The sequence below is a fragment of the Phyllostomus discolor genome, chromosome 7 (assembly GCF_004126475.2).
Source record: "Phyllostomus discolor isolate MPI-MPIP mPhyDis1 chromosome 7, mPhyDis1.pri.v3, whole genome shotgun sequence".
Lineage (NCBI taxonomy): Eukaryota > Metazoa > Chordata > Mammalia > Chiroptera > Phyllostomidae > Phyllostomus > Phyllostomus discolor.
The window spans coordinates 37,915,490-37,942,839 of record NC_040909.2 but is presented as its reverse complement, the minus strand read 5'-3'; the positions used below and the strand labels follow the sequence as shown (position 1 = coordinate 37,942,839).

At 56.9% G+C, this 27,350-nt stretch overlaps 1 protein-coding gene across 4 annotated transcripts in view; it reads right to left on the bottom strand.

Annotated features, from left to right (window-relative positions):
* Positions 1 to 27,350, bottom strand: part of SLC6A6 (solute carrier family 6 member 6) — an 80,021-nt gene that overhangs the window by 7,547 nt on the left and 45,124 nt on the right. For all 4 annotated transcript variants that reach the window (XM_028518090.2, XM_028518091.2, XM_036030748.1 and 1 more), the window contains 8 exons: positions 20,125 to 20,257; positions 13,798 to 13,932; positions 12,589 to 12,692; positions 12,332 to 12,456; positions 8,641 to 8,753; positions 3,354 to 3,491; positions 2,122 to 2,224; positions 1,464 to 1,564 (listed from right to left, as the gene is read on the bottom strand). In XM_028518090.2, coding sequence (XP_028373891.1) covers positions 1,464 to 1,564; positions 2,122 to 2,224; positions 3,354 to 3,491; positions 8,641 to 8,753; positions 12,332 to 12,456; positions 12,589 to 12,692; positions 13,798 to 13,932; positions 20,125 to 20,257 — 952 coding nt within the window. The remainder of the gene's footprint in view (positions 1 to 1,463; positions 1,565 to 2,121; positions 2,225 to 3,353; positions 3,492 to 8,640; positions 8,754 to 12,331; positions 12,457 to 12,588; positions 12,693 to 13,797; positions 13,933 to 20,124; positions 20,258 to 27,350) is intronic.

The window sequence follows — 27,350 nt, the reverse complement described above, 5'->3', positions numbered from 1 at the left end:
GGACAAGGCGTGGACCTGAGCCTTGCCCTATTAGGTATCCACCACCCAGTCTTGAGGCCACGAAACTGGCCAACGGCTATCAGCGCCCACGAACAGTGGGGTGGGACGAGGCAGGGTCAGTTCTGGGCCCCCGAGCCTGTGCAAAGGCCCCCTTTCCCTCGTGTGGCTGGGCTGGGAGGCCCAGGGCTCCTGCTTTGATCAGAATGACGACATCTCAGAGCACAACCCAGGCTGTCGTGGATGACCCACAACATGAAGACGCCATCCTCATGGTGGGTGCCTGCTGTCTGCCTGGCCCTTTGTCATTTCTGTCCTTGTGTGGGGGCTGCTGCTTAGACGGGAGAGCAGCAGGAAGTGGTAGCTCTGTGCTCTCCCGACACGAGGAAGCTTTATGGCTGCCCGTCACATTCCTCTTTCTACCAGGGTGACTTCATCCTACCACCCCGAGGTGCAGCCTATCTCTGATCTGTGCACCTCCTCAGGGAGGGAGGGAGGGAAGAGGCTGACGGTCAGAGTGGTGAGAGGAGACGCCCACACACACACACCAGTAAGAACAAGAGCTTGGGCTCTGAACCTAATATGATCTCTCTCTAAAAAACCTGGCCAGTTGCTGGGATTCCTGGCTGCTACAGTTTACCTATTTTTACGGGGAAAATAAGCACCTCAGTTGGAAAGGCCACAATCAAATTAAATAACAGCAGTGACAACCTAAGGTTGTCGGCTGCCACTCACACGCCACGTCAGAGTCTCCTCGTGTTACCACTGGGGGGATGGGGCCCCCTGAAGTTACTCAGTGAGTTGACGGCAATGTGGACTTACTCTGCCCAGCAGCAGAGGTCACTCAGGGGAAGGCCCATGTATTTATTCCTCAGCCCCTGGTCCCTGAATGCAAGCAGAACGTCCGCCATCCGCGCCTCCCACGGTGGGAGCCGAGACGGCAGAGCAGGCGTGTTCCCCTGCCGTCAGCTCAAAGCTCACGACTGGTTTCAAACACTGACGGGAAGGCAGCTTTCACTACAGAGGACTTCCCTGCGGCTGCAGCCTCCAAGCGGGGGCTGGAAGCAGGCAGGGTGCCCAGCACACTCCAAGGCTGCTTTCCAAGGTGGCAGTCGGGGTGCCCCTGGTAGGAAAGGGAGCGTGGCACCTCACTGCCCTTGCGTCTGGGGCTGGTACGCAGCTTCCTTGTTCTTGGGAGAGCCCAGAGCACCTCTCTGCTGGGAAGTCCCCTCTCTAGTTAGAACCACCCCCCCATGGAAATGCCACATTTCCAATGACTGTGACCTCTCCTTTGGACATCCCAATGGCTCCTTTGCTTAATCAGTGACTGGACGTGGGCTCCTGGGCTCTGGAAGAGTTTGGGGGAAAGTTACGTGCTCTATCGTGGATGCCCCTCATTTCCCAACAGCCCCTGATACGCTTTCCTCTTTGTACCACTACCCACAACCAGGCAAGAGAAAACTCACAATACAGAGAACTGGAGTGACCACGGCCCAGCTGTACTTCATCCACGGCCCGGGCCGATAGCCGATCATGTCCTCAATACCATCATACAAGTTATCGCTGCCTGCAAGAGACAGAGGCAGGCAGACGGTGACATGGTGTCCGATGCCAGCGTCTGCCCCAGGAACAGAGGGGCGAGCGCTCAAGAGCCATGAGAGAGCTCTGGGGCCTGACCCCCGTCCCTACATCTAACAACACACAGACCCAGGTGTGGCAGGTGTTCATCTAAAATAAAAAGTAATGGGCGTCCTGTACTTTTCTCGGCCACCCTTAGGCACGCCCTGTCCAAAACCTGGTGTGACCAGCCCAAGGTCTCAGGGAGGCCTAAACACACTGTTCCTGGACCCCAGAGCAGCATAGCACAGGGAGACCCCGCACAGCCAAGTTACGTGTTTGTCAAAACACACGGTCACACCTCGCACGTTCAGCACAGGGAGAACCTGCAGTGTGGCCAGAATGATGTGATTTGTGCAGGGAGGGGGCTGCCTTCCGCCGGGAAGTCCAGGTAGGGAAGGACTTTGTGTTCAACTCAATCAATTCCTCTTAGAATTCTGTTTCTGAAACTTCTAAATAGGCCCAGAGGAGAGACTTGAGACAGGGCATGCAAAACTCGGTACTCACCATATATCCAGGCAACAACAAAACATTCAAAGAATGCAACCCACAAAAGGCATACACCGCTAGCTGCATAGTAGTCAAAGAGTTGAAACACATACATGCCACCCTGTGGAGAAAAACACAAAGATGTCCGATGTGTTATTTGGTATCTAATTCCCTTCATATATAAAGAGCTCTGGCATATCCATAAAAAATATAAAACCCAAAAGAAAAATTGGCAAAGGCTACGACAACCCGACACCTCTGTAAAAAGACGCCCCGCTTCGTGTCTGACTCATTCCACACCCACACGGAGAAAACAAGGAAAGCAGAGCAGCGTGTCATCCTCAGCACAAAACCCCACGCTCACTCAGGCCTGCTCCCAAAGCAGGCGCTTAACACCCACCGCAGCCAACACGGAAGACTTCAGCAACAACCAGCAGTTCGGTGTGTGGGCCTGCGATGTGCCTTTTGTGGAGAGAGGCTTCTTACAGACACGTCCAGAAAAAACATTTATTTTTTACTTGCAGTAAGGAAAGTGGTGGTGGAAAACCCCAGACCGAGTCTGGGAACTGATGCGACCTCTGCTGGAGAATGTGGGAGGCGGGTGGGGACAGGTGGGGAGAGCCTGCCCTGGGCCTGCTCGGGGGCCCACGGGCGGCCCACGCTGGTTAGTGCGAGGGTCTGTCCTTCTCTGGCCCACCTCTCGCTAGACTGGCTGGTCCACTGCTGCCTCAGACACTCCTGCTCCTTTCCTCCTGTGCTTCTTTGTCCCACTTCAAAGGGACCCTCCTCCAGCCCTGCCCACTCTCTGACCAAGGCACACTCCAGGCCTCCACACTGCCTAAAGTCTTTACCCTCGAGAACCACCTCCCCTCCAGGCCTGCGAAGGGCGGCTACACAGTCATGGAGGAACAGAGATGTCCTTAACATGGATTTTAGCTGGAGCACCCCTCCCCCAGGCCTCCCAGGGTGAGGGAAAGAGAGAGCAGCAGTGTTGCCATAGTAACAGGAAAAGGTGGGGGAAAGTGTGGTCATCTGCTGAGTTCCTTTCCACAGTGTAGGCCGAGTGCCCTTGGGCAGGGCAGGACCCCTGCATTGGGTGGGTTCAGGACACCACCCACCCAGGTCCTCTCACCCAGCTGCTGAGGGGAACAAGAAGGCAGTATGACCTTGAACTGCTCTGAGACACATATCAGGGGCACCAAGAGCCCCTCGAAGGGGAGGCCCCTCGTGCCTGCAAGAGAGCCACCTACCTCCGTCACCATCGTCAGCCCCAGCAGGTAGCTAATGCTACATATCAAGGCGATGAAGATTTCCCGACGGAAACCCTTCCTTAGGAAGGATGGGTAGAGGTCAACCAAGGACGTGATCTGTCCTTCGACTTCAACAAACTGGGGGGAAAAGAGAGCGGTGTGAGTGGCAGGTGCCCAGCACCTCCCCTCTGTTTAGAGAGAGGAGCCCAGCTCATGCAGTCAGCTTTCGGGGTCAAGTCCAAACGCATGGACCTGGTCTTTCAGGCCCGGCCTGCTGGTCAGGCCGGTGGCCCACGCACAGCTCTTCCCACATCCCACAGCTCGCACCTCTGCTGAGCCTCATCCTGCCACCAGAATGCCTTTCCCCCATCACTCAAGACCCAGCTCAAGAGTGACCGCCTCCCTGGAGCCAATGCTGACCTCTGCCCTGGCATGTTTTAGTTAGCACATGTGTGTCGGCAAGACAAACTCCTCCCACTTTGGCCTTGGTCCTCTCTGAACCCAAGAGTGACGTCCCCTCATTGCAAGGTCACAAGTGTCCGGCTGGGCTGGGCACATGTGGCTGCTCCACAGACATGTGATGAACAGGTGGAAACCCAAGGCAAGTCTGGGCCTCGGTCTCCCCATCAGATTCATGGGGTGGTTCAAACTCTTTGGGGCTCATAGGCCCACAAGAGCATGTTGCAGGTGTGCATGCATGCACACCTACATGCCTATGTGTGTAAGCTCACTGAAGTCAGGACTCCAAGGCTCACAGACTCTGGGAAGCCACCCCTGGGCCCCCAAACATGAGGTGACGTTCTAGCATGACTCCCAGTCTTTCTAAATCTTCCCATCGGTGCACCTAATAGCTGAGCTTAGAGACTTCCGTATCATGACACAGAGCGCTGCCTTGTTCTTCAAAGGGCAGCGTAAGCCTCCACCCTGTGGACACGTGCCCAGACCTAACCAGGGCCCTGCAGATGGCTCCAGCCTCTGCAGCCGACCCGGGCGAGGACGTTTCCCCGCCGCTGTCTCTAGGTCCCCACGCACGACGCTGGACCTCAGGCTACCAGGGCTCATGGACTCACTTCACACTCAGATGGCCACAGACAAACTGCCCAGCCAACCCACACACCCTCTGAGGCCCATCTCACTCCTTTAAAAATTGGAAAGCTAATCCCCCACCATTCTGCTCTGTTCTTTTATCCAGGAGCAGCTTTTGGGAAGGAATCTTTCCACAGCATTCCTACAAAAAAGACAAGCCCAACCACTCACTCCTCCGGGATGCATCCTGGGAGGATCAAACCGGGCACGGATCCTCTCGTGTGTGCGCTCAGAGCAGCAGGAGAAATGACTCTTTGTTGCCAGGGCTTCAGGGCAAAGGTGACCGAGAGGCTCTTGAAAAGTGCCCAAATACAAGGGACTGAGGTTCTGACCTCTAACTGAAATGTCTAGTGAAAAGGGTTTTGAACCTAAATTGCCACTGAATTATAGCTAACCTGCAGCTCAAGTGTCAAGCTTCAAAGGGAGTTTAAAAACAAAGGTTTGTTCTTGTTTGGAGATGGGGAAATCACAGACAGGAAGACCCAGTGTCACCGCGGGTCAGGACCCAGGCCTGCACGAGGCCCTCGCTGCCAAGGCCTGCATCTCCAGAGAACGCCGCCCCCTCACCCCCACACCACCAGCCCCTTTAGACCCGCCCCTCTGAACAGCAGTCGTGGGACCCTGACTTCCCAAGCCTCAGTTTCTCCCCCTGTAAAATGGGAGGGCTTTGCTGACTCAGCAGATATGCTGAGACAGATGTGAAATCATATGAGGCGGGTTAGCAGGAAGCTAGGGAAATTCTTTGGCAAGTGGAATGGGGAAACTGAGACAGACAGCTGAACAGACTGGCTGAGTAACTTACAGCCAGATATAGGTCACCAGGGCAGAAAGCCCCGGGTGCCTGACAATGGGAAAAGCTGGTGCCTGACCTTACCCTCACGGTGGCCTTCCCTCCCCTGGCATATTGATGCTCATGACACTTAGAACCCCTGCCCCGGTGCTGACCAAGCAGTGGAAACCACGACCCTAAAAGGGCACACCTGGGAAAGCTGATGAGTATTCTATTGAGATCCTCCCCTACACTCCCAGTCCTTAAAACCCTCTAGAGACAAGGATCCAGGGTACACTCCTTCTGGAGAGCACTCCTGCCTGTGCCTTCCCCCACCCCCTCTCCTCCCCCCACATCCGTGCATCTCCTGCACTCTAAGGGTCCCCACGAGACTTGCAGCTCGAAGAGCAATGGGCAGCGGCAGCTTGTCCTGGACTTCCCCCCTGAACTTGTCTCCAAGGCCCCCTTTTCCTGACTTCTCCAAGCCGAAGCAACCCCAGCTAGTCCCTCTCTTGTTGCTTCTTCTATCTTAGGGCCTTCCTGTTTCACTGTCCCCAGCTTTCATAAACGTAATCTAAAATCACCCGGACTTGTGTTGTGAAATCTTTCCTGCACGAAGTCAAGGCCGGCCCGAGGCAGACCCACTCTGGGCCTGATTCCCTTTCTGGTAATAATTAGAATGAACTGGCAACTGGGTGACTAACCTTAACCCGAGTCAGAGGGCTGAGATGGGTGAGCTCCTGAGAGAGGGGCTGTAGCTCAGCTCTGTCCTTGTCACATTCATTCACAGACTGTGTCCCCTCGGGCAGGCTGGACCACTACCAGCATCTGCCTCCAGGTGAGGGACATCCCTACTCCGTCTCACCAAGAAACACTCAGCAGTGTGATGGCTCCTGAGAGAGTGCCCCCCTCCCACTTCTAGCATATTTCAATGCCAGAAATTTTGGGAGAATGTTTTCTATAATGAGCAAGGGTCAAGCTCCTGCATAAGTGAGAGACCGCACCTAAGGTCAACTGTGGATCTCTGCACCTCCACAGGGGGGAGCTATTTGGGGGTAACTCAAAGTGGGGACAAGAGAGATAAACTAGCAGGTCTGGGAATAGCTAGCCCCAGGGTCAAGCCTTGGCCCCACTCCTCGGCCAGCTGTGCGGGCCTCAGCCAGGGGTGTCCTCATCTCCCTAAACCTCAGGTTTTCAGGCATTGGGGCACCGTGCAGATTAAGGAGCTCATGCAGAAAAAAGCCAGCCCTGGGAGGGGGGGGGCGGGGAGCCAGTGTTTGGTGGGCACAGAGTTTCAGTGTGGGGAGATGAAAGGTTCTGGGACACAGACGGTGGTGACAGCTGCACGGCCAGGCAAGCGGACCGAATCCCACCGAACCACACCCCGAGACACGAGGAAGACGGCCATCTCACGTTCTGAGTGCGTCACCACACACACAAGCACAGAAAGTCGGGCACGAAGCCCGGCCCAGGCGCACACCTCGTCCGGCAGCACCTGACCCTGTCACAGTGCTGGCGGGGTGTGTGGCGGTCACCAGCCCTGGCAAAACCTTCCCCGTGTCCCCAGGCTCGCAGAGCACATGGCGCGGAGGGAGCCCAGCCTGCGCCGCTGAACCTGGACACCAGGCCCCGCCCAGCTCCCCAGGCACCAGCCCACCACGTCCCTTGTCGGTAAAACAGGCCACGCTCTGGAGAGGGAAGAGGACCTTCCCTCTGAGGCTGGCTGTGAGCTCACTGGGGTTCCCTAGGGCCTTGGCCTCCGCGGGGCTGAGCTCGGAGGTGCACGGCCTCGCCGGGAGAAAACCTAATGGATAAAACCACCAATGCTCACTCAGTAAGCAGAATTCCACAGACTAAGGGGCCTGTTGTGGGCCCACAAACACTTCAAATTTCATCATGGATTAACCTCTCTGTTTTTGTTTTTCACTTTCACTTAGCAGTCTGGAAGAAGTTATAAAAGCCATGTGCTTGGGGCCTCTGAAGGCCAAACTCATTAAGGAGGAATGATTAATGGAGTCCTCCTGCTGTTTACACAGCTCCAGCCCGTCAACAGCTGCGGGAGTATTTTGTTTTCAATCCCCCAAATATTTTCATCATCTTCTCTGCTAATTGCGCTCCCCTTTCAGACAAACCTTTCACTCTGTTCTTGACCTTGCTCTTGGACCACCTCCTCTGCTCTGCCTGCCCATCTAAGACTTTGGTTCTGAGTTCCTATGACCCGCCCTGGGCACTGGTTTTGTGGCTGCTGCCATGAGGGCAGGCGGCAAAGCCCTCCCCTGAACTGGCTACAGGCCCCTCCTTTCACTGGGTTTCCGATGACCAATGACTTCTGTGAGTCAGTCAGACCCCCAGACCACACAGGAGGCTACAAGATGCCTGCTTTCAGTGACCGACCTCAGACACCGGCTCTGGTGACAGACACCACACGCACGGCTCTCATGAGCCCTGGGAGCAGGACCACCTGCCCTGCCCACCGCAACTCCCCACTTCCGGGGTCACGCCTGCACTGGGAACTGTCGTCTCGAGAAGACCCAGTGAAAATACACCTATCTCCAGGGACAGGTGACCAGAGGTCACAGCTGCTCCATAGCAGGCACTGTACTTGGTGCTTCATGGAAGGCAATGGAGACACAATCATACTCATTTACCAGATGAGGAAACTGAGGCTCAGAGGAGGAAGAAACATGCCCAATGTCACACAGAGGCTTAGAAGTGTGTTACTCAAAGACAGGTGCAGCCCTGGTTGGCTCTCACTGAGTACCAGGTGGAGGCCTGTGCCCTGGAGGGGATGGGACGTGGGGGTTAAGAGGTGGAGCCCTGCCCCAGGAGGGCAGAAGCCAGGATGGCCAGAGGCCGGGTGGGGTTAAGGGAGGCTCCCCAGTGCTGGGCTGTTCAGGAAGCACTACAAGATGAGGGTTCCACTGTGGAGACAAGAATTCCAGCCTCTGTGCTCTAGTTAGCACAGAAGAGTGTGGTTCAGGTTTTTCTGGCTCCATTTAGGACTCTTGGTGCTGGGACCACCTTGTGCCGTAAGCAGAGATGTCGGTCCCTTCCCCTCATGGCCCATGTGCCGGTGTCACTCCTGGGCCCCTGCCCAGCTGCTCCCCGGGAGCCCGGCATTTCTGTTTCGGCCTTGCCCTTCTACTTCCCACCTGTGGCTCTGTTTTAACCAGCCCTAGGTTGTCCTTCCCCTTGCTGAGGTCAAAGACTTGCACTGTGGGGCCATGTCACGCTCCCGCTGCCCCGGGCCTTTCCCACTCCTGGTGTCCCAGAGGGGCCCTCGCTCACTGTAAGCTTCAGCTGTTGCAAGTTCGGTGTGAGGACGGGGAGGGCGTAGCCACCTCGCACACGGCACAGACAAGGAGGCTTTCCCAGAACCAGGTTCCCCGTGGCCAGTCCCACCCTGGGGCCATCCCCTCCATCTGTACATACCTGGCTATCCAGTCCAAGCAAGAGAAGCATAATAAAAAACAGAATGGACCAAAACGTGGGCAGTGGCATCATTGTCACAGCTTTTGGGTAGGCAATGAAGGCCAGGCCGGGACCTAAAGGGAAGAGAAGACGGGGAGGGACAGAGCGGGGAGACATGTCAGAGGCCGTGCACCGAGCTCCAGCTCACACAAAGACGCCGGGGTCTAGGGCGGGTCCCCCGAACCCAAAGTGCAGGGAGGAGCCGGGCCGCAATTTGGCCTGGGAAAAGAGACCAGGCCTGTCTCACTTTTGGGTGGGACGCGCAGGGGCGCAGGTGGGGCCCCGTTTTAGCATCTGTCTCCTAAGCAGCAGCTCAAGCGGCCTCCTCACACACGGAATCCGGACGGCCCCGGGTTATCTGGGGTGGGCGGTGGGCCTTCTGAGCCTGGACTCAGTCTGCCGGCTTGGAAAGGAGCACCCCCACCTCCAACCGGAGCAGCCGCGCCAGCGCCGACATTCGCTGGAAGGAAGCTGGGGGAGCGCCCTGGTGAGCTGACTACCAAATCCCTGTTTCCACTAAAACGCTGCCTAAGTGAAAGGAAAATAGAGCACCTGCCCCACACAGCCAACGTCTCTTCCCGGTGCCTCTGCACACCCACCAGGGCCATGTCACAGCCAGGGTGGAAGCTGAGGGGGGAGTGTGGGGGGCGAGCTGCCAGGCCCAGGGACCCGTGGCCTGCAATCAACTGCTCCTCACTGCCCCCCTCCACTCTTCACATCACCACATGCCCGCTCAGGGCCTCAGTTTCCCCACCTGAGAAGTGAGGGGCAGGTCACCATAAACGACTCCCAGGGAAACTTCTCGTGTTCAGATCCTTAGATGCTGACACCATGTCCCTAGAAAAGGGCTTCTGGTTTCTAAGGAGGGGACTCTGGCAGAGTCTGGCGGCAGGGCTTGGGAGACAGGAGCCCCATCAGCTCAGGGGGCGCCTTTCTGACTAGAACCATTCTAAGGACATGGAGAAATGTCTCCCTCTGCCTCCAGCCAACCTAGGAGATGACACCGGGGGAGGAGCTGAGCTGTGACTGACACCTGTGGGTCCAAGGGGCAGGAGGCCTAAAAGGCCTGAGCTGAAAAAATAAAATCCAAAACTAAAAACAAACAAACAAAAAGAACAAGAAATGTGAAACAAAAAAGGACTAGAGGCAGGATACTTAAAGCAGGTATCTGAAGCAAATGAATGGTGTAGGAATGGGGAAAAAGGACTTTGACATAAATTGGAGCCAGAAACCACACCGCACGGCTTTACACACAAATGTGGCGGTCAAGGGTGAGTCCCCTAATGATCCGGAGTCCACTGGGTCTGAGGAGACCTGACCGTGACCGACCGTCCTCGGGCGGCTAGAGAACTAGCACCTGAGCAGCAGTGGGAGGGGTGGAACTAACCCCAAAGCGAAAGTTGGACCAGGAAACTACGCCGCTACCTGGGCTGGGCCCCCATCCCCCAACATGTCAGCTCTGCGTGAGGAGTCCAGTCCAGCCGACTTCGAGACAGATGTAAAATGGGGCTCCCACCCCTCTGGGGGCTGTGAAGGTTCTCAACGCACTCGTTTCTGTATTTCAGTTTTGCCTTTCGCAAGCGAGCCTCTGGGAGAGGGTCCGAGCACCTCCGTCTAAAAGCGCACAGTGAACGCGAGAGAGCACCCCCGTGAAGCAGCGCGGCTGCGCCGAGCGCTCGGCACGCCCGTCGGCAGAGGACGCACCTCTCCGCGTCTCATTTGCACTCCATTCAGCTAAGTAATGATCTCGTTCAAACGCACTCAACTCAATCTGGTGCTTGTTAAAAGCTTATTAGAGAAATAATCACCCTTGATGTGTCGGCTGTTCAGACATCACCGTGGGGAATACATGCCAAGGTCCTTGAAGTGGACGGGAGGGAGAGAACCACTGAGGTTGACGATGTACACATGCACGTGAAAATGCCCAGCTGTCCACAGAGTGCTGTCTTACATGTGGGTGCGCATCTCCCACCACCAAGTTCGCTCCGTGCTCCTGGTGATTCCCAGTCAATCAGAACCCGTGTGTAAGCCCTTGACTGAAAAAAGCCTTCTGTGAAGGAGGCGTATTACTGTCTCCCTTCACCACTCTGCCAAATCACAGGCGGCTGTGGGTGTTTCCAGAATTACTTTCTGTGTCCTCAGTCTCAGGCCTGCCTTCGGGGGCTTCTCGGGGCAGGAAAGCTAGGTCCAGAGGTCTGACTTGGAAGCGGGGTCAGTGGAGAAACGCATGGGGCCGAGGGTACACCGGCCACGTTGCCCTGCACATGAGGGTGGGGCCTGGCAGCGTCTCTGCCAGTGAGGACGAGAGCAGAGCCCAGGGGCTCAGAGAAGTTGGGGGAGCCCCGACGTGTTCTCACGTGTATCCAGGGTCAGGGCGGAGGCAGGTGTGGGGACACCCTCATGGCAGAGGGGCCCTACCCTGGGGACCCCCGCTCTGACCCTGACCACCCAAGACTCTCAAGCCAGTGGTCTCATCTGTGGAGCAGACATCTGAATACACAATGCCGAGGCACCCCGACCCCCAACTCTAGGGTCCTATGGGCAAGGGTAACACCTGGGCAGGACCCCAGCTGAACCTGTCCCTGGTCTGTGGTGGTCCCTGGAGTAAGGACCTTCTGCTCTGCCCACACTAACATAAGGGCAGAGCAGAAGGGGGTGTGTAAAATAACACAACTTCCAGGCAACTGAAGGCCACCTTCAGGTGAATTGGGCAGGGCTGGGAAAGGGCAGAGAAGCCGGAAAGGTGGACTAAGAGGATCCTGGGAGCCTAAGGTTCTCATTCTCACATCTAAGCCACTGCCGTCTTAAAGCTGCAAGTCCAGGACTTAGCGCATCATGGCAAGTCCTAGAATTTAGGCACCTGAGATACTGTGGCTCTGAGGCTCTGGAGTTCTAGCAGCTGAAGACCTTGTGGTTCCCAGAATCTGGAACTATCCTGCTGCAGCTCCAGGATCCAGACTAAGATCCCAGGCTTTGCAGAGCCTGTGATTCTAAGAGTATTTCCTTCATTTCCACGTGTCCGGGGGAGGAGCATACAGCCAATAGGGCCCACACCCTGGGAGGGTGACAGTGTCTCCTCAACCCACCCCCAAATCAGATCTGTCCCTGTCCCAGAGGGCGGCCTGCCGCGCCCAATGTCTCCCCCACCCCAGGCCTACGGTGGTGCCTGACACAGAGTAGAGACTCCATAAATCCATAAACATCAGTGGAACAAATGAATGGGTTTGTTTAGAGGGAGCGCGCTGGGAGCAAAGTGCAAAATACAGAAACCAAAGCTGAGAAGGTGGTGATGGAACGCCGATTGGTGGCTGGCTTGGGCCTGAGTTAGGAGAGTGGTTTCTGTTGTAGAAACCAGGAGTTTGCTGGGGGAGGAGGGTGAGAGGGAAAGACCACACGAAGGTAGCTAAATATTTCCCGACTTAACCAAACCCATGTTTCTGCCGCCCCTTGGGCCAAATTGCAATGAAAGTGTTTAAAATTTAGCTTTTGTACTCTTTGGTACTTATGGGACATCTTGGTGGGGGGGGTCCATCTTGGAAACCAGGCTCGTCCCCCCCCTCCAAAGCCCCTGGGGTCTGGCTTCATGCCTGCAGTACTCATCTTACACACTAGGTGGCAGTGCCCACCACCACTGCCACCAATACCACCATACCTGACTCAGCCACATCAGCAATGTCCACCCCTTGCTCTTGTGCCATGAAGCCCAGGATGGAAAAAATTGCGAAGCCAGACACAAAACTGGTACCACTGTTCAGGCATCCCAGCAGCATACAGTCCCTAAGTTACACATATGTCAGGGAGCAAGTTAATTCACAACACAAGGAAGCCACGCTCCCTACTTCTTCTCTTTTTTCTTTAAACATCATCATCATTTCTAAGGTCCACCAGGCCCGCCGGCACATCACTTGCCTGTATGAGTTGTACTTGTACTTGTTGTAGCTCCCCAGCGAGGTCATGGCCCCCAGGCAGATGGCGTAGGAGAAGAATATCTGGGTCCCAGCATCGATCCACACCTGTGGGGAGGCGGGGGCGTGGGGGGTGGCAAGGAGAGAGAGAAGGGGCTGTTAGAGCTGTTCTCCTGGAGGGGGCAGCGTGGGTCCCTGGACACAGGACCATTGAGGACTGCCCCTCAAAATGCGCAGATTCTCCATTGCAACTGGAGCATCTGTGCTGAAATCCAAGCGCCTTTCAAGACAACACTGAGCTGCAGGGAACCCCCCAAGTTGAAGAAACCCCAGTCACTCAGCATCTGAGTTAAGAGGCTGGGCTTTCAAGGTGGATGGATCTAGATTCCAACCACGGAATCAACGTGGGCAAGTCAATATGACTCCCGAAGCCTCTGTGAAGTGGGCTCCACAGCCCCGCCCCACAGAGCTATTTTGCCTGTTTAGAGGATAAAGACCTAGCCCAGCGCCAGTGGCAGCCCGTGAAGTCAAGGCTGCTGTCTCTACTGTAATTGCTCTTGTCTGGGGACCCTAAGTTGGATAGGAGAGGAATCCCCCAGTGGTTGATGCAGGCAAAGCTGCTCTCCAGAACCCTCGCTAGGCAGGCCTCCTCGTGGCTACAAAGCTGCCTTCCCCGCCGTCCTCTGATGCTAGCAGCCAAGCCCCGTCCCATCCACTGCCTGCCCAGAGGGAGAAGAGAGAGGGGAAGAGACCCAAAGTAGCAACCTGAAGGTTGAGCATCCTGGAGACAAAAAGATCCTTAAACAGGCCCATAAAATCTCCCAGGCTTTTCTCCAACCCCCTGTGGTCACATGGCCAAGTGCCAGGAGGTGGCCGTTCAGTACTGATCCCTCCACTTTCCAAGGTCACTAACTCTGAATTCCATCTTTGGCCAAGGAAGCCAGCAGCTCTCTCGGCTGGCGCAGGCAGAGGCCAGGTCCAAGGAGAAACTCGCTCAGAAAGACCTCTCTCTTCCCTGGCGCAGCGCCTGAAGAAGACTCTATAATTGGCCTGCCTCAGGAGTCCTCCACATGAAAAGATACACACACAGCTAGCTGGAAAAGCCCACAGCACTGTGAACGATCCGCCACCGCCCCATGGAAAACTACCAGGGGGTGATGGCACCCAAGAACTCGGCCCTGGGTAGGAGTGGGGACAGGCTGCCCCGAAGTACCTGTGGGTCCTCGAGGCGACTGATGTCCGGGTACAGATAGAACTTGATGCCTGCCCCCGCGCCGGGAAGCGTCAGTCCCCGAACCAGCAGCACCAGGAGCATCGCAAATGGGAAAGTGGCCGTGAAGTAGACAACCTGAGAGGGACGACAGGGATTCAGGGAGGCCTGTGGCACCACCTGCTGCTGTTAAATCAGAGTCTTTCCTGAGGCAGGGGTTCTGTGGCTAAGTTTGCCATTTCACTTGCTGTGTGACCTTGGCCATGTTGCTTAGCCTCTCTGGGCCACGGCTGTCTCACCTATATAAGTATGAGATAGGTTATAAGTACCTACCTCATAGATTCACTAAGATTCAATGAAAAAAGTCCTATAAATATTTACATTTAGAAATACAGTGGTGGACAAGACAGAAAACAAATCCCTGCCCTCATAGAACTACCATTCTAGGGGGTAAAGAGGGAAAACGCAAAATAAGAAAGTAAACTATCAAAAAAAGACAGTAAACTATCGAGTGCGTGTGTGAACGAGGCTCAGCCCAGGAGCTGGCACACGGCACGCAGCTCACGTGAGCTAACATGACAACCACTAGTACGGCTCACAGTCCGGAGTCAGTAAGCACGGATTCAAACCCCAGCTCTCCCCCTCGCTTGCAGGGTGACCTCAGGCTTCAGGTTTAACCTCTCGGGGCCTGCTGCCTCATGTGTCAAATGAAGACAGGAGAAAGTCGTTGTCAAGCGGTGAGACCAGGATTCCATAGGGTGGCGTCTCTAATGTGACTGGGAGAGGCCTGAGGCTGCAGTGCTCAAGGAGCGGGGCCTGCTGTGGACACCGCGAGTTTGCAGGAAGCACAGGGGAACTTCTGGGAAGGCAATGGGGCCTCCAAAGCCCCTCAGCCAGGACGGGGAAGGCCCTCCACCTCCTCGGAGATATGGGAGGCTCACAGCCTCCCCTGGGTCACGCAGCACACCCCAGACAGGCCGAGGTCAGTGCAAGGTGTGGATAAGAGATAACCCAGGCTGGGCCTTTCCGTCCCCGAGGGCCTGCCCTGCTTTCTCCCCTCCTCCTGTCCTGAAAGCACCGGTCTCCAAACATCCTGTGGCCTCAGTTCTCGGGGATGGATTTCCCCATCATTTTCTTCCTGAGGAGAAGATTCCAGGCAAGGCTTATGTCTGCAAGCAGCTCGAAGGCGTGTGGCTGAATGGATGTGAAACCCTGAGACTTCCAGCAGGGCACCGGCTGAGCTGCGACTCTGCAGGCACGAGGCCATGTCATGTCCCCATGCCCACCTCAAACTGATACGCTGGCCACCTGCTGACCAGGGGAATGGAGGCTCAGCAGGGCTCAGACTAGCCCAGGTCGTCTGCAGGGCACAGGATCTGTTCCTAGAGCCCCAGCTCCCTCTGAGGGCCTTGTGGGCCAAGAAACTAGGGAGGAACCGCCACACAGCCAACACACCCACTTCGTGGGTGGACAAACTAAGGCTGCGAACAGCACAGACGTGCCGTGGTATTGGGGGGAGGAGGCAGTGCCAGGGTGCCGCAGAGCACTGCTGGGGTGCAGGAGGGTGACAGACACTGACAGAGGGTGACAGAGCTCGCCTGGATGGCACAGGAACCCTCGGCGAGGCAGAATTCTTGGGCAGCCACCATCTCTTTGTGTGGAAACAGGCGGGAAGGGGCTTTGGGAAAGGGCAAACAGGGCGCTCTCAGGGCCTGCCTGACTCAGCTGCCCACTGTCAATACCGCCAGCCAGCATGTATTGAGCACTTACTCTGTGCCCAGCACTATTGCAAGTGTGGTAACTTCTAAACTCAGTCGGACCTGCCCTCCCTCACAGCGGGAGGTTTTATCGCTACCTGCGTGTCAGAGGCCGGGAAACTAAGGCCCAGAGAGCCTGTTGCTTGCCTACATGGGTCCCACACGCTGGAGTGGCAGAGTGGGACGCGCCCCAGGGCCTGCCTCCAGACCACAACGTGAGCAGTAAGTCCTTCCGAGTCTGGCAGGTCAGTCAATCCCCGGCAAGGCTGGAGGGAGGCCGGGGTCCCCCAAGGGTCGGGACCGGCTTACTGAGAGACCTTGAGCAAGTTACTGCCCCTCTCTAGGCTCCATTTCCCCACCTGTGAAGAGGGGTGCGCTCAGACCAGGGGAGCTCTGAGGCTCCCCTGCCACTGGGGTGGGGGAAGTGGCTGAGAGTGCCAGCTTGGGGCACCCAGACTAGGTGTGTACTGGCTTCTGCTGCTTCCCAGCTGGGCAGAGGGAAATCCGCATGCAGGTTTACCTCGCTCCTGCTTGGCACACAGTGAGCCCTCAAGAAACCTGGGCAGGGAGGAAGTACTCCCGATGGCCCCGTGAGACAGGCAGGCCCTACTCCTGCCTCTGCTGCACTCTCCCTGGACACCCTTTCCCCTCTGGGCCTCAGTTTCCCTAGCCACCCTACTTCCTTCTCCTGGGGCCGGGAGCCCTCACTATTTCCCGAGGATGAGGGGGCAGGCGTGGAGGGTGGGAGCGGGGCAGGAAGCCCCAGAAGGGGTGAAAGAAGAAAACCAGCGGCCGCTCCTCCCTTCCTGCGGACAGGCCCCCGACCAGTCCCCACCCTGGGCCTCGGCTGCCACACCCGGGCTGGCGGACAATAGCTGCTGACAGCAGGCCGTCCCCAGAGGGCGGCTACTTCAAAGCCAGCTGGGCTCCGCTGGGCTGGACGACCGAGTGGTGGCCAGAGGGCTTTGTGTCAGGGACACAGGACACCACCAGGGGAAGGGGGTGGCTTCCCTTGTTTTTCTGTATTTAATCTGTTTAACAAGCACTTATATGGCGCTTACTGAGTGCTAGGAGCTGACGCATGCTAACTCAGTTAATCCTCACCACAAAAAGGGGTGCCAGGGTCACCGAGCTCCAAGGCTGAGGTGGAACTGGATCTGGGCCAGCGAGGTGCAGGGTCCCGTGTCTTGTGTCTGTCACTGTGCTCCTCCCCCAAAGCCAGAATGGACACAGCCTCACCTCGGCCGCCTCCTTGTAAAGCCACCCTTGTTTTGCACAATCTACCACTCTGAGGACAAGCCCCTGAGAGCCGTTCTCTCAACTTTTCCGTGACTCCTCCGGGATCCTTGTGGGAGTGGCTGGTGCCAGCCGCCGCCAGTGGGCCTCTGGCGGTGGCCCAGCAGGCCTTGCCACGGGACATGGTAGTTTTCCATTCTTGCTGGCAAACCTCTGTGGCTCCTCTGAGCCCTTGACCCAAATGCCCTGTGGCCCAATTGCCCTGGAAACTTGCGAGGGCAACTCTTCCTCAATCTCTAGTGACAGTGGGGAGAGGGTGGCCTTCGAGGCAGGAGAGAGATGGGCCAGTCTCCTGCTGCCCTGAGCTTCCTCTGGGGGGGAGGTCTAGGCAGGTGGGGCTGTGGGTCGGAGTCCAGTGCTTCAGCGGGCCCTGAGGGTCCTCAGAGCACCCCTGTGTGAAGAGAGGGGGGTGGCATTGCTAAGTCATTTCACACAAGGGGGAAATGAGGCTCAGGGAGGGAAAGGGGTTTGCCCACAGTTATGTAGCTTGTGGGGACAGGGCTGAGGCCCCAAACCAGATCCGGCTCTGACTGCCACCACTGCCCTGGAGGCACAGCCTCAGAACACGCGTGAGCTAGGGCCCTCCACTGGGTCCGCGGGACTGTGCTTCCTGTGTGAGGGTCTGGACTTCATCACCTCCCTGGACCGTGATGACTACAAACCTGGCCTACGGCTAGGGCTGGAAGCCAGGGCCGGTGGTGGGTGGGTGGCTGGGTGGCCAGCAGGCCATGGAGCTTGAGTTTAACTGTGCCTTTGTCTTGGCCTCCTCTGTGGGCTGGCCTGGACCCTGCTATTGTTCTGGGAACCACGCCCGCCCCTCAGGGGCCTGGAGCTGCCAGAGGAGGTTGTTTCCAGGGGCAGACAAGGGACCTTTAACAGGTCACGTCTTCAACTGGCCACACGCACAGCCTAGAATTACTTTTTTCCTTGACTCAACTCTCCTGCCCTTTCCATTGTGTCTCAACTGTTGCCCGCTGTTCCTGGGAGACGCTGGCCTCCTCCGTCAGGCTGGAGGCTCCCGAAGGGCCCGGTCAGGCGCACCCCAGGGCCTCTGCACCAGCTGTCAGTCCCCCCTCCTCCAGGTGTCCACAGGCTCCCCCTCACCTTTTCACCCCTTCGCTGAAGTCCCCTTCTCGGCGAGCCCTGCCTGGCCACCCTGTTCACCACGGCACCCGACACTCCCTGTTTTCTCTCGCGCATTGTTCTTCCCCCTAGGTCTTCTCGTCGCTGTCTCATTCCACACACAGGTGGCCACACAGAAGTAGGTTTACAGTTGCTCATACAGAAAATACAGTTGTTAACAGATAACAATACCAGAGTAAACTCTGTATTTTGCACACTCACAACCATAAACCTACTTTTGCCCCAGCCGGTATTTTACACATCGTTACAGCCAAAGAATCTGTCAGCGCTGGACCACAGGGCGTTTGTCTGTGTGTCAAGCCCTGCACACACCTGGCCCCTTTGGACAGCAGCGTCCGGCAGGTGCAGAGGCTCAGCGCCGGTGAGAGCTACGGAATGGCCGTGTCCCCGGCACTGCTCGGGACCAGTGCTCGGAGACTTCCTGACAGGCTCACCTCTATGTGGGGAAATGGAGGCAGGGTGAGGAAGGCACTGGCGTTTTAACCCTCCTTGCCACCCACTTTCTAGGAGACGAACTGAGGCTCAAGGCAAGGGCGCTACCCTGGACAAGCCGCCTCGCCTCTCAGGCCCAGTCTCCTCATCGTGTGAAGAGAGGCGGCGACCAAACGGGATAACACGGGTGGGCGAGCACCCGGGAGCCCGTCCTGGGGGACCATGTTGGCTAGCGGGGTGCAGGTGGAGACTCCCGAAGCCTGGCCTGCTTCCTTTCCACACTGGGTTTTGGGATCACAGACAGGGTGGTTCTGCCCTGAGAAGCAGGCAGAGAGCATGGGAGATGCAGCCCCCCCCTTCCCCCCAAAAGCAATCCGGTTCCGCCTCTGCCACCACCGGGCCCAGGTCTCGCCCAGCTGGAATCTGCTCAGATCCACGCCTTTGCCCACGGGCTCTTCAGCCCTAGAGAACACGGTCCTCAGCTCCAAATTCTGGTGCGGCCACGGCCCCTTGTTCAGCGGACGTCCCTACTGCCCACCGCTGCACCTCAAATGCCACTTTAACATGCTTTTTTACCTTTGGGGGCTTTTTGATCTTAGAGATTTCCCCCCCTATCAAGGAGCAACTGACTGGGGGAAATGAAAAGCAGATCAGGCCGGCCCCTCAGCTACTGGCAGCGTGCCGTGGGTGCAGGCTCACACCTCCGGCCATAGACCCCGGCGCCCTGACTCTGCCATCACGGTGGCTGTAACACCAGTCCGTGGCGTGGTTAGCAGGCAAGTGTTCGGCTCTGTTAACACAGAACATTGTAGTTACAGGCTGACATTGCCACTATGGCCAATACCTATCAGCGGATACCTGAAATCTGAACTAACGGCTGGCCTTGTAAGGATCCGCAGCTGCCTGTGTTAATGGCTTACATCCTCGTAGTCACCACGTAACACATTAATCAGCAGTGCGTGTTTCGGTCACGGCCAACGTCTTGGTTAACGACTAACATCTTGGTTGTGAGTGAGGCACTTAATCACCAGTGACGGTTTTCCTTAATGAGGAACATCTTAGTTACCAGCTACAATGTTACGGGCACGATGATTTAGTTAATTTGACTTTGCAGCAAACATCCAAGTCAGCGCTTCTCAAACCTCAGTGTAAGTCTGGATTATCCTGGGCTCCTATTCAAATGCAGACTCTCACTGTCCAAGGCAGGCCCTTGGGGTCTGCGTGTCTAACAAGCCCCCAGGGGTCAGGGGGCCCGTCAGGGACCCACGGGGAGAAGCAAGGGTCCATGCTTTTCCATGAAGAGCTGCTAATTAACAGAATTGCAGAAAACCTCATTTCCAGCTAACTTATCCGTTACCACCTCAACATTAGTATCTGCTAACGGCTGCTCTCCAGCTGAAACCAGAGGCATGTGGGAGCCTGTGCAGGCTGCAGAGGGAGCCGGCTGCTCCGTTTTCAGGAATTTTGCACGTTGGTCGTTAAACCGTTGATCACCTGAAACCAGACGTGGTGGGAGTCTTTCTATCCTGAAACGAGGCCACCCTTCACACCAGGCCTTTACTTGCTTTTCGGGGACCGGTTATCAGCCCGCACCCCATCCCAGGTGAGGGCGGGTGTTGGGTCGGTGGCCTGCAAGGCCGGGGGTGCTCTCTGGCCAGGGCCCTTCTCCACGAGGCAGGGGAGGGACAGAAGCACAACTCACCTTCCCCGTGGACTTGACGCCTTTCCAGATGCAGAAGAAACAGACCAACCAGACGAAAAGGAGGCAGAGAGCGAGGTCCCACTTCAGCGAGCCGGGGCTGTTGATCCCAGAAGACAAGCTCAGCACATTGCGCCTGGAAGCAAACAGAGCCGAGAGTCAGGCAGGCCACGCTCTGGGCAGGCCAGGGTTCAGGTCCCAGGTCACGTGCTGCATGCACACAGGTAGCCTGTCCCCTCCAGGCCCCGGAATTCCCCTCGGTCTCAGGAAATATTTACCACCGCCACCCTCATCCCAGAGCTGCTGAGGAAGTCATCCAGGGGATGAGTTCCGACTCCTGCGTCGGGTGAACCTGGGTTCAACCCGGCCTGGCCTTGGGCAAGTTAAGTGACCCCCAAGCCTCAGTCTCCTCATCTGTAAAACGAAAACGTGTCACCCATTCTCAGCAGACCCCGCTCCACCGTGAAGTCCCGGACTCGGTGCCACTTCCCCGGTCTCCCAGACTCCGCCCTCACCTCTAACATGGGAACAGCCACCGTCCCCTCGCATGCTGCCCCACGCCTTCTTTATCCCATTCACCTGCTTCGTCTCTGGACCTCTCACTAAAATGAAAGCCTCAGGGGGGACAGAGTATTCCACCTGTGGCTGTAGAACACCCCCACCTCCTGACAGGGATTCTGTGAAGAGAAAACCCACACGAGGTGCTAACTACAGGGCCAGGAGCTGCAGCCGGCCACGGAGGAACCTAGTGGCTCTAACGGTCGTGAGTCTGAGAGGCCCGGAGCAGCTGCTGGCACCTACGCAGTGCTGGCTGAACCCTCCCCTTCCAGGTTTGTGAAGACAGGAGACAGGTAGCCATTTGAAGGACAATCAGCCCGGGGCAGCCACCAGCCCCGCCCGGCACCACCTGGGTCTCTGCGGCCAAGAACCTTGCTGACACGCACAAGCACCTGCTCGGACACAGCCCACGGGGCAGATGCCGTCTGAGGCCAGGCCAGGGCAGCACAGGGCACCGACGGCTGAGCGGACCATGCACCCTGGTGCCCAGAAACGTCCCCACTGGCCCAGAGCTCTGACGGCCGCAGCACTGACCTAGGGCAGCCATGCTGAGCAAAGGGACATTGGCCCCTGAGGTCACCAGTCCCCCAAGTCTCCAGGCCACACACCATGGGAGGCAGAGCGCTCACGCTCCCCTGGCAGACGCTGGGTTCCCTCTAACGAAAGTCAGCTCCCTCTTTGAAGCAGGATAGATGGAGAGAGTTATGTGACTTTCGGCCTCAGTTTCCTCATCTGTAAAACACAAATGGCTCCCGCCCAGGATGCTGCAGGGAAAGCCTTCCAGACCACCCTCAGCTCTCGGCCAGTGGGGGCTGGGGGCGGGTGCTCCCCACGGTCAGGACTCTGGGACATGTTTTCATCACTTCTTCCTTTCCCCCAGAGAAGCTTCAACACGAGGACCTTGAACAAATTCAAAATTCCCACTCGACTGGCATTCCAGCCAGGCCTTTCTCTGCTGTGCTTCACACCTAGCACAGCACACGGCACATAGTAGGGCCTCAGTGAATACACATTGAGGGAATGAAAGGACTTCACTGGGGTGAATGGAAAGTCTGCAGGTCACTCTGGACCAACAGCCCCACTAACCTTAAGAAGGGGCGGCTTCCCTTTGTCTTTTTCTAGCTGGTCGATGGGCTTCCCACCGTCACCCAGGACGGTGTGTGCTCGTGGCAACACCAGAAAGTTTTTTTCAGTTTACGTCATCTGGTCCGAGGACTGGGGGTCATTTGCCCCCTTTCACAGATGGGGAAAACAAGGCTGGGGGGGGCCCACTGCCCCCAAACACACAGACAGCAGGGGCAGAGCTGGCACCCTGTACCCAGGCCCGCCTGCCTCCAAAGCCCAGCAGGGCCTCTGGACCCCACCTAACTGCCCTCTGATTCACAGAGAAAACAAGAGCCCAAACTTTAAAAAGAGTCTCTCCAGCCCCTGCCCCGAGCTGGAATCACCTGGAACCTTGGAGCAGGGGACCGTGGACATCCCCATCAGGCAGGGCTGGCGGCCAACTGCATTCCGCCTGGGGCCCTGCCACACTCTCGGATCTGGCGGCTGCAGCGGCTTTACAGCAGAAAGCCCTCCCTGCGCAGCCTCCAGAGCTTGGCGCCCCCGATGAGGGCCCAGGGCGCGCCAGGCAGAGGCCCCAGGCGTCCCCGTAAATGTCCAGGAGAGAGCACTTTCCACCCCCACAGCGCCGCTGCCTCGCCAAGGCCACGCACCCCGTCCTCGTGCTCCAGGGAAGCCCTCCCTTTGCACCACAGACCACCAACCACAGAGTCCCTGCCCGTCCGCTCACCCCGGGTGACAAGTCTGGGTGACAAGTCTGGCTTGCCCACCAGGCTCTAGACAACCCAGAGACAAGAATCCCACAGGTAGGCACACAGTAGGCGCTCAGCTAGTGCTGAGGAGGCACCCAGTCATCAGACGGCCTTTTCTCCTCAACAGCAATTTGGCCAAGAAGCTTGAAACCTCGGAGCTGGGATTCTGCTGGCACCAAGCCAGCGGTCGGTTCACCAACACCTTTCTGCCTCCTCCCCACACCGTCTGGGAAAACCAGCGGTGCCTGCTGCGAATGGGAAGCTGCCACGCTGGCTTCCTGCAGGCAACGGACTGGCCAGGCCAGCCACAGCGAGGAACCTGAGCATGGCCTGCTTTTCTTCCTACTGGTGGCATCTCCCTGTAGCATCTCACAGTGCCTCTGGTGACATGGTAGAGCATGGTTCCTTCAACCAGGCAATCCCAGTCCCAAGACTCTTCCTCTCCAGTCACACTGGCATGTGCGGCCACCGTCGGGGTCCACCCGCAGTGCTGTCTGTAAGGGCGAAAACTAGCAGCCACCCAAAAGGCCCTCGACAGCGGCGGAGCAGGCTCAGGCTCAGCGGAATGAGTGCTCTGCAGCCCCGGACTCGGGGACAGCTCCCCAGGTACTGATAAGGAACTCCATCCTGGAGATACACGGGTGAACAGAGCCAGGTGAGGAGCAGCACCCAGGCGTGCCCCGTTGTGTGACAGGGGTGGGTGCACACTGTGCTCGAACACACACGGGCGGTCTTGGGCAGGACGTGCAACACGCTGGCTGTGTCACTGCCGCTGGGGAGAACCCGCTGGGGAGGGTGGGGGGAGGGGGGCTCACTTGGCAATAAATATACTTTTTCATTATTTGATTGTTTTCAATGTGCACCTACCACCTTTATACAAATTATTTTAAACTCTAGAAAACGTTTATAATGGGCCACGCAGATGTTCTAAGAATGGAACACATCTCATCAATCACAGGTTGTCATAACTCGGCCTGACATGGGCTGGGGGCCAAAGCGACAGACATCCATCCCTTCCAAGATTATCTCAAGTGTAGCCACAAAGGCCGGAAAGTGTGTGGGTCTATCTGAATCCATTCTTGAGGGGACCCAGTTCAAAGGACCCTCCTCAGGTCCCTTCCCTGTCACACCCTGCCCCCCCACCCCCGCACCAGCCTCAGCCACAAAGCAGACCAGGATCTGCTGGGCCGTCCCCCGGTGCTCCGAAAACTGCAGTGCCATGCCCCGGGGGGAGCACCATGGTGCACTGCCCCTCACAGGTGGCTCCTAGCCACACCAGCCTTCCCCAAACTTGGCCACATCTCCCCTCCCCCACGAGCCCCCCACCCCCCCGCTGTTCCCCAGGGCTATGGCAGCAGCTCCTGTTTCTCCTGCCTCTTCTTGCAGCCCCCAGCTGGCCCTTGGCAAGCAATCGACACCCACACCCGGCCATGCCCTCCGCTGCTCTCCACCCTCCTGTGGCCCTGAACTACCTGGCCGACAGGCCCCCCGACTTTCTGTCTCCCTGAATATGTCCAAACACTCTTATCATTTAGACCCAGATGCCTGCAGGGAGGGTGGTGCCTAGTAATGACCCCGGGACCCCAGGTGTAAATGGGGCGTATCCAGGACAACCTGTACGCACAGTGGGTAGTCCCATATGGGGGCCTCATTCCCATACGGCCCCCTTCACTGCCTCCTTTAGCCACACTGCCTTCTGGAATGTTCCCAGGATAGGCGGAGCATGCTCTTGCCTCAGGATCTTTGAACCCCATGCCCACTCCAGGTCTCTGTTCAAACACCACCTCACCAGGGCAGTCAGCCTTCCCCGGCCACCCAGTGTGCAAAGCAACCCCGGCCGCTCTCCTTCCCCTGCCCTGGCTCTATTTTCCATCGCCTATCACTATTCCATGAAAATTGTGTTTGTGGTATCTGTTTAATGTCTGGTCTACCACAACAACATCTCCGCAGAGACAGGACCTGTGTCTGTCTTCATCCCTGCTGGAGGCAGAACAGTGCCTGGCACATAGTAAATGCTCAACAGACATTAGTTGAGTAAATCAATAACACCCATTTGGTTGATGCAGAAACTGAGGTTCAGATAGGTTCAGGAATTCACCTGAAATTACCCAGCTAAAAATCAACCCTGGGCCCGGTCTCTTTTTCCAATGCCACCCTGGGGACCCGACACCAGGGTGCAGAGTCCTCTGCCACCCTTCACGAGGGCCCTAGCATCCCAAACTCCCCTGCATCTCTCAAACAGAGGGAGGAGAGACAGAGGTGAGCTGCATTCTTGTCCAAGAATAGTAATGATTCATTCCAGGGTGGGATCCAAAAAAGAATTGCCTGGACGTCTGTTTTGAGTCGGCCAGCCTGCTGCCGTCCAGCCGGCACTCAGAGATGTAAATACGTCCTCCAAGTGGGCCAAATCGTTTCCTTTTGACTGCCGGCCAGCCATTTATTGGCGATGGCTCTTCCCTGGAGACTGATGGAAGCAACAATTATAAAAGAGCCCGTCCGCCCTGAGCATGGGGCCACACAAGGCTTTCTCCCCCGCCTCCCCCTTCCCGCAGCTGCAGGGGAAGATTGGCTGAGCAGGGCTTGTTTGCAAATATGACTCATTTCTTTGATTCTAATAAAGTCTAATGATACGTGCGGAGCTCCCAGAGGGCTCTGGAGGAACTGGGGAGGAAGGAGGGCACTGGCCAGACCTGGCCCCGCCTGTCTTCCTCCAGGGCTAGGGGTGAGGCAGGACCCTCAGGACCACGGCACCCCAGAGCAGGGGTGAGCAGGACCGAGGTGACTGGGGGAAGAAGCTCTGCTTCCCATTACGCACTGACTCAGAGTTAAATTATAAAGCCAGCATGTAACGATTACCTTCGGGGGCCGGGTGGCTCTCCCAGGGACCTGGCAGAGGGCCCCTCACCGGCCCCTGCTGAACGTGGCACTTTAGCGATGCAGAGGGGGTGGGCACAGAGGATCCAGGCCAAGAGAAGACCCCACATGTAACCTCCGAGTGGGGTCTCACACGTGCGCACACACACGGCCCAACGGCAGCTGCAGCCGTGGACTTAGCCTGGACTCGCAGGTCGTGGAAACACAGACACTGAAGGCGGCATCCGGTGGCTGAGGGCAGAGCTGGGAACTCGGCCGCAGAGCACCCTCTGACAAGCCACTTCACCTCTCGGGTCCTCCGTGTCCCATCTCCTAAGCCCCGCCTGGAGGCCCTGACTTAACTTCTTTGACCCTCTATCTAGCCAGGCTGGGGGGTGCTGGCACCAGGCTATCACAGCGGTTTGGACAGGTGAGGTGGCTGCCCCGAGGACGTGCAGCTGGGTCTCGGGGGAGCCGGGGGCAGTCCCCTGGCTGAGGGATGGGAGCGCCACCCCCTGCTCTCCACCGTCTCCTCCTGTACAACTGGGGAGGTGCGGGGACGATCAGCGGGTCCTCCTCTGTCCAGGGCCAGGAGGAAGTATCCGGTCCCACGGTGCCTCACTGCTTGATGTCCAGGAGCTCCTGAGCACCCGGCATGCACCACTTCTCCGAGGAAAAGACAGCTCCGGGGCCTCCACATACGGTGCGGGTAAGAGAAGGGAAACAACGGCTATGACAGGGCTTCACCTCGAGGTGCAGGGACGCCTGCCTTCGCAGACCCACACTGCTCTGCAGCCCAACAGGGGAACCAGCCAGAGACACTTTGGTGTCAACCCAGCAAGCCTTTCTCCATGGAAACCCCAGAGCTAATCACTGTGGAGCTGGTGGCTATTTATTCTCGGGGCAAGTCCTGTCAGCTGAATCTCACCCCAAAGGGATCCCAGACCCACTGATGGCCAAGCCCCCTGAGGCCCAGTATAGAGTCTGTACTTAATACACGTCCCAGTTTTTCTCCCACCAGTGTTGCCTAAGCAATGTCCAGCACACACGGATGTACTCATGTCACTCTCCTTCTTGTATACCTTCCATGGGTCCCCCTTCTAAAAATAAAAAGCAAAGCTCAAACTCAGCCTAACATTCGAGGCCTCAGTCCTTCTCCCTGGCCCCAGGTGGTCCTGTATTCTGACCAAACCAATGACTTGCTGTTCCCAAAACAATCATGTGCTTTCCGGATACATGGGATGTTCCTTCTGCCCAGAATGCCCTTTCTCTCGCCTTTTCAGCCTGGTGAGCTTCTACTTATCCCTCAAAGCCCAGCTTATATGGATGGCCATTTGCAGAAGGGAAAATGAGGCCAGAACTGGGTAGGGACTTGCTGCTCCAGGCTACACCACCAAGTGGATGCAGATACGTAATTAATAAGAAGAACTAGCTCTGGCTGGTGTGGCTCAGTGGACTGAGTGACGGCTTGAGAACCAAAGGGTCATAGGTTTGATTCCCAGTCAGAGCACATGCCTGGGTTGTGGGCCAAGTCCCCAATAGGGGACGTGTGAGAGGCAACCACACATTGATATTTCTCTCCCTCTCTTTCTCCCTCCCCTCCTCTCTCGGTAAATATAAATAAATAAATTTAAAAAAAAAGAATCAGCAGTCAGTGAGCACTTAACTGGGCGGAAACACTTAAAATCCTCTCAGGCTGGGTGAGATCACTGTATGGGAAAAGTCATGAGAGGATCTGAGCTAAGAAACGACATGTTTGGATTCACAACCGGCCGCAGACATGCAAGGGCAAGGCAGGCAGAGAGAGGGCCAGTGCGGGGTCTGGAGAGAGATGATGAGGGTCCCAAGGTGAAGGGCGGAGGGCTGCAGTGTAAGTGGAGACGGTGACCAGACTCTGAATATACTTTAAAGGGAGAGCCAAGAGGACCTGTGAACTGGAGTTTTGTCCACTGTGAGGACACTGAATAAATAGCAATGGCCCCTGTTTATCATGCAGGCTCTCAG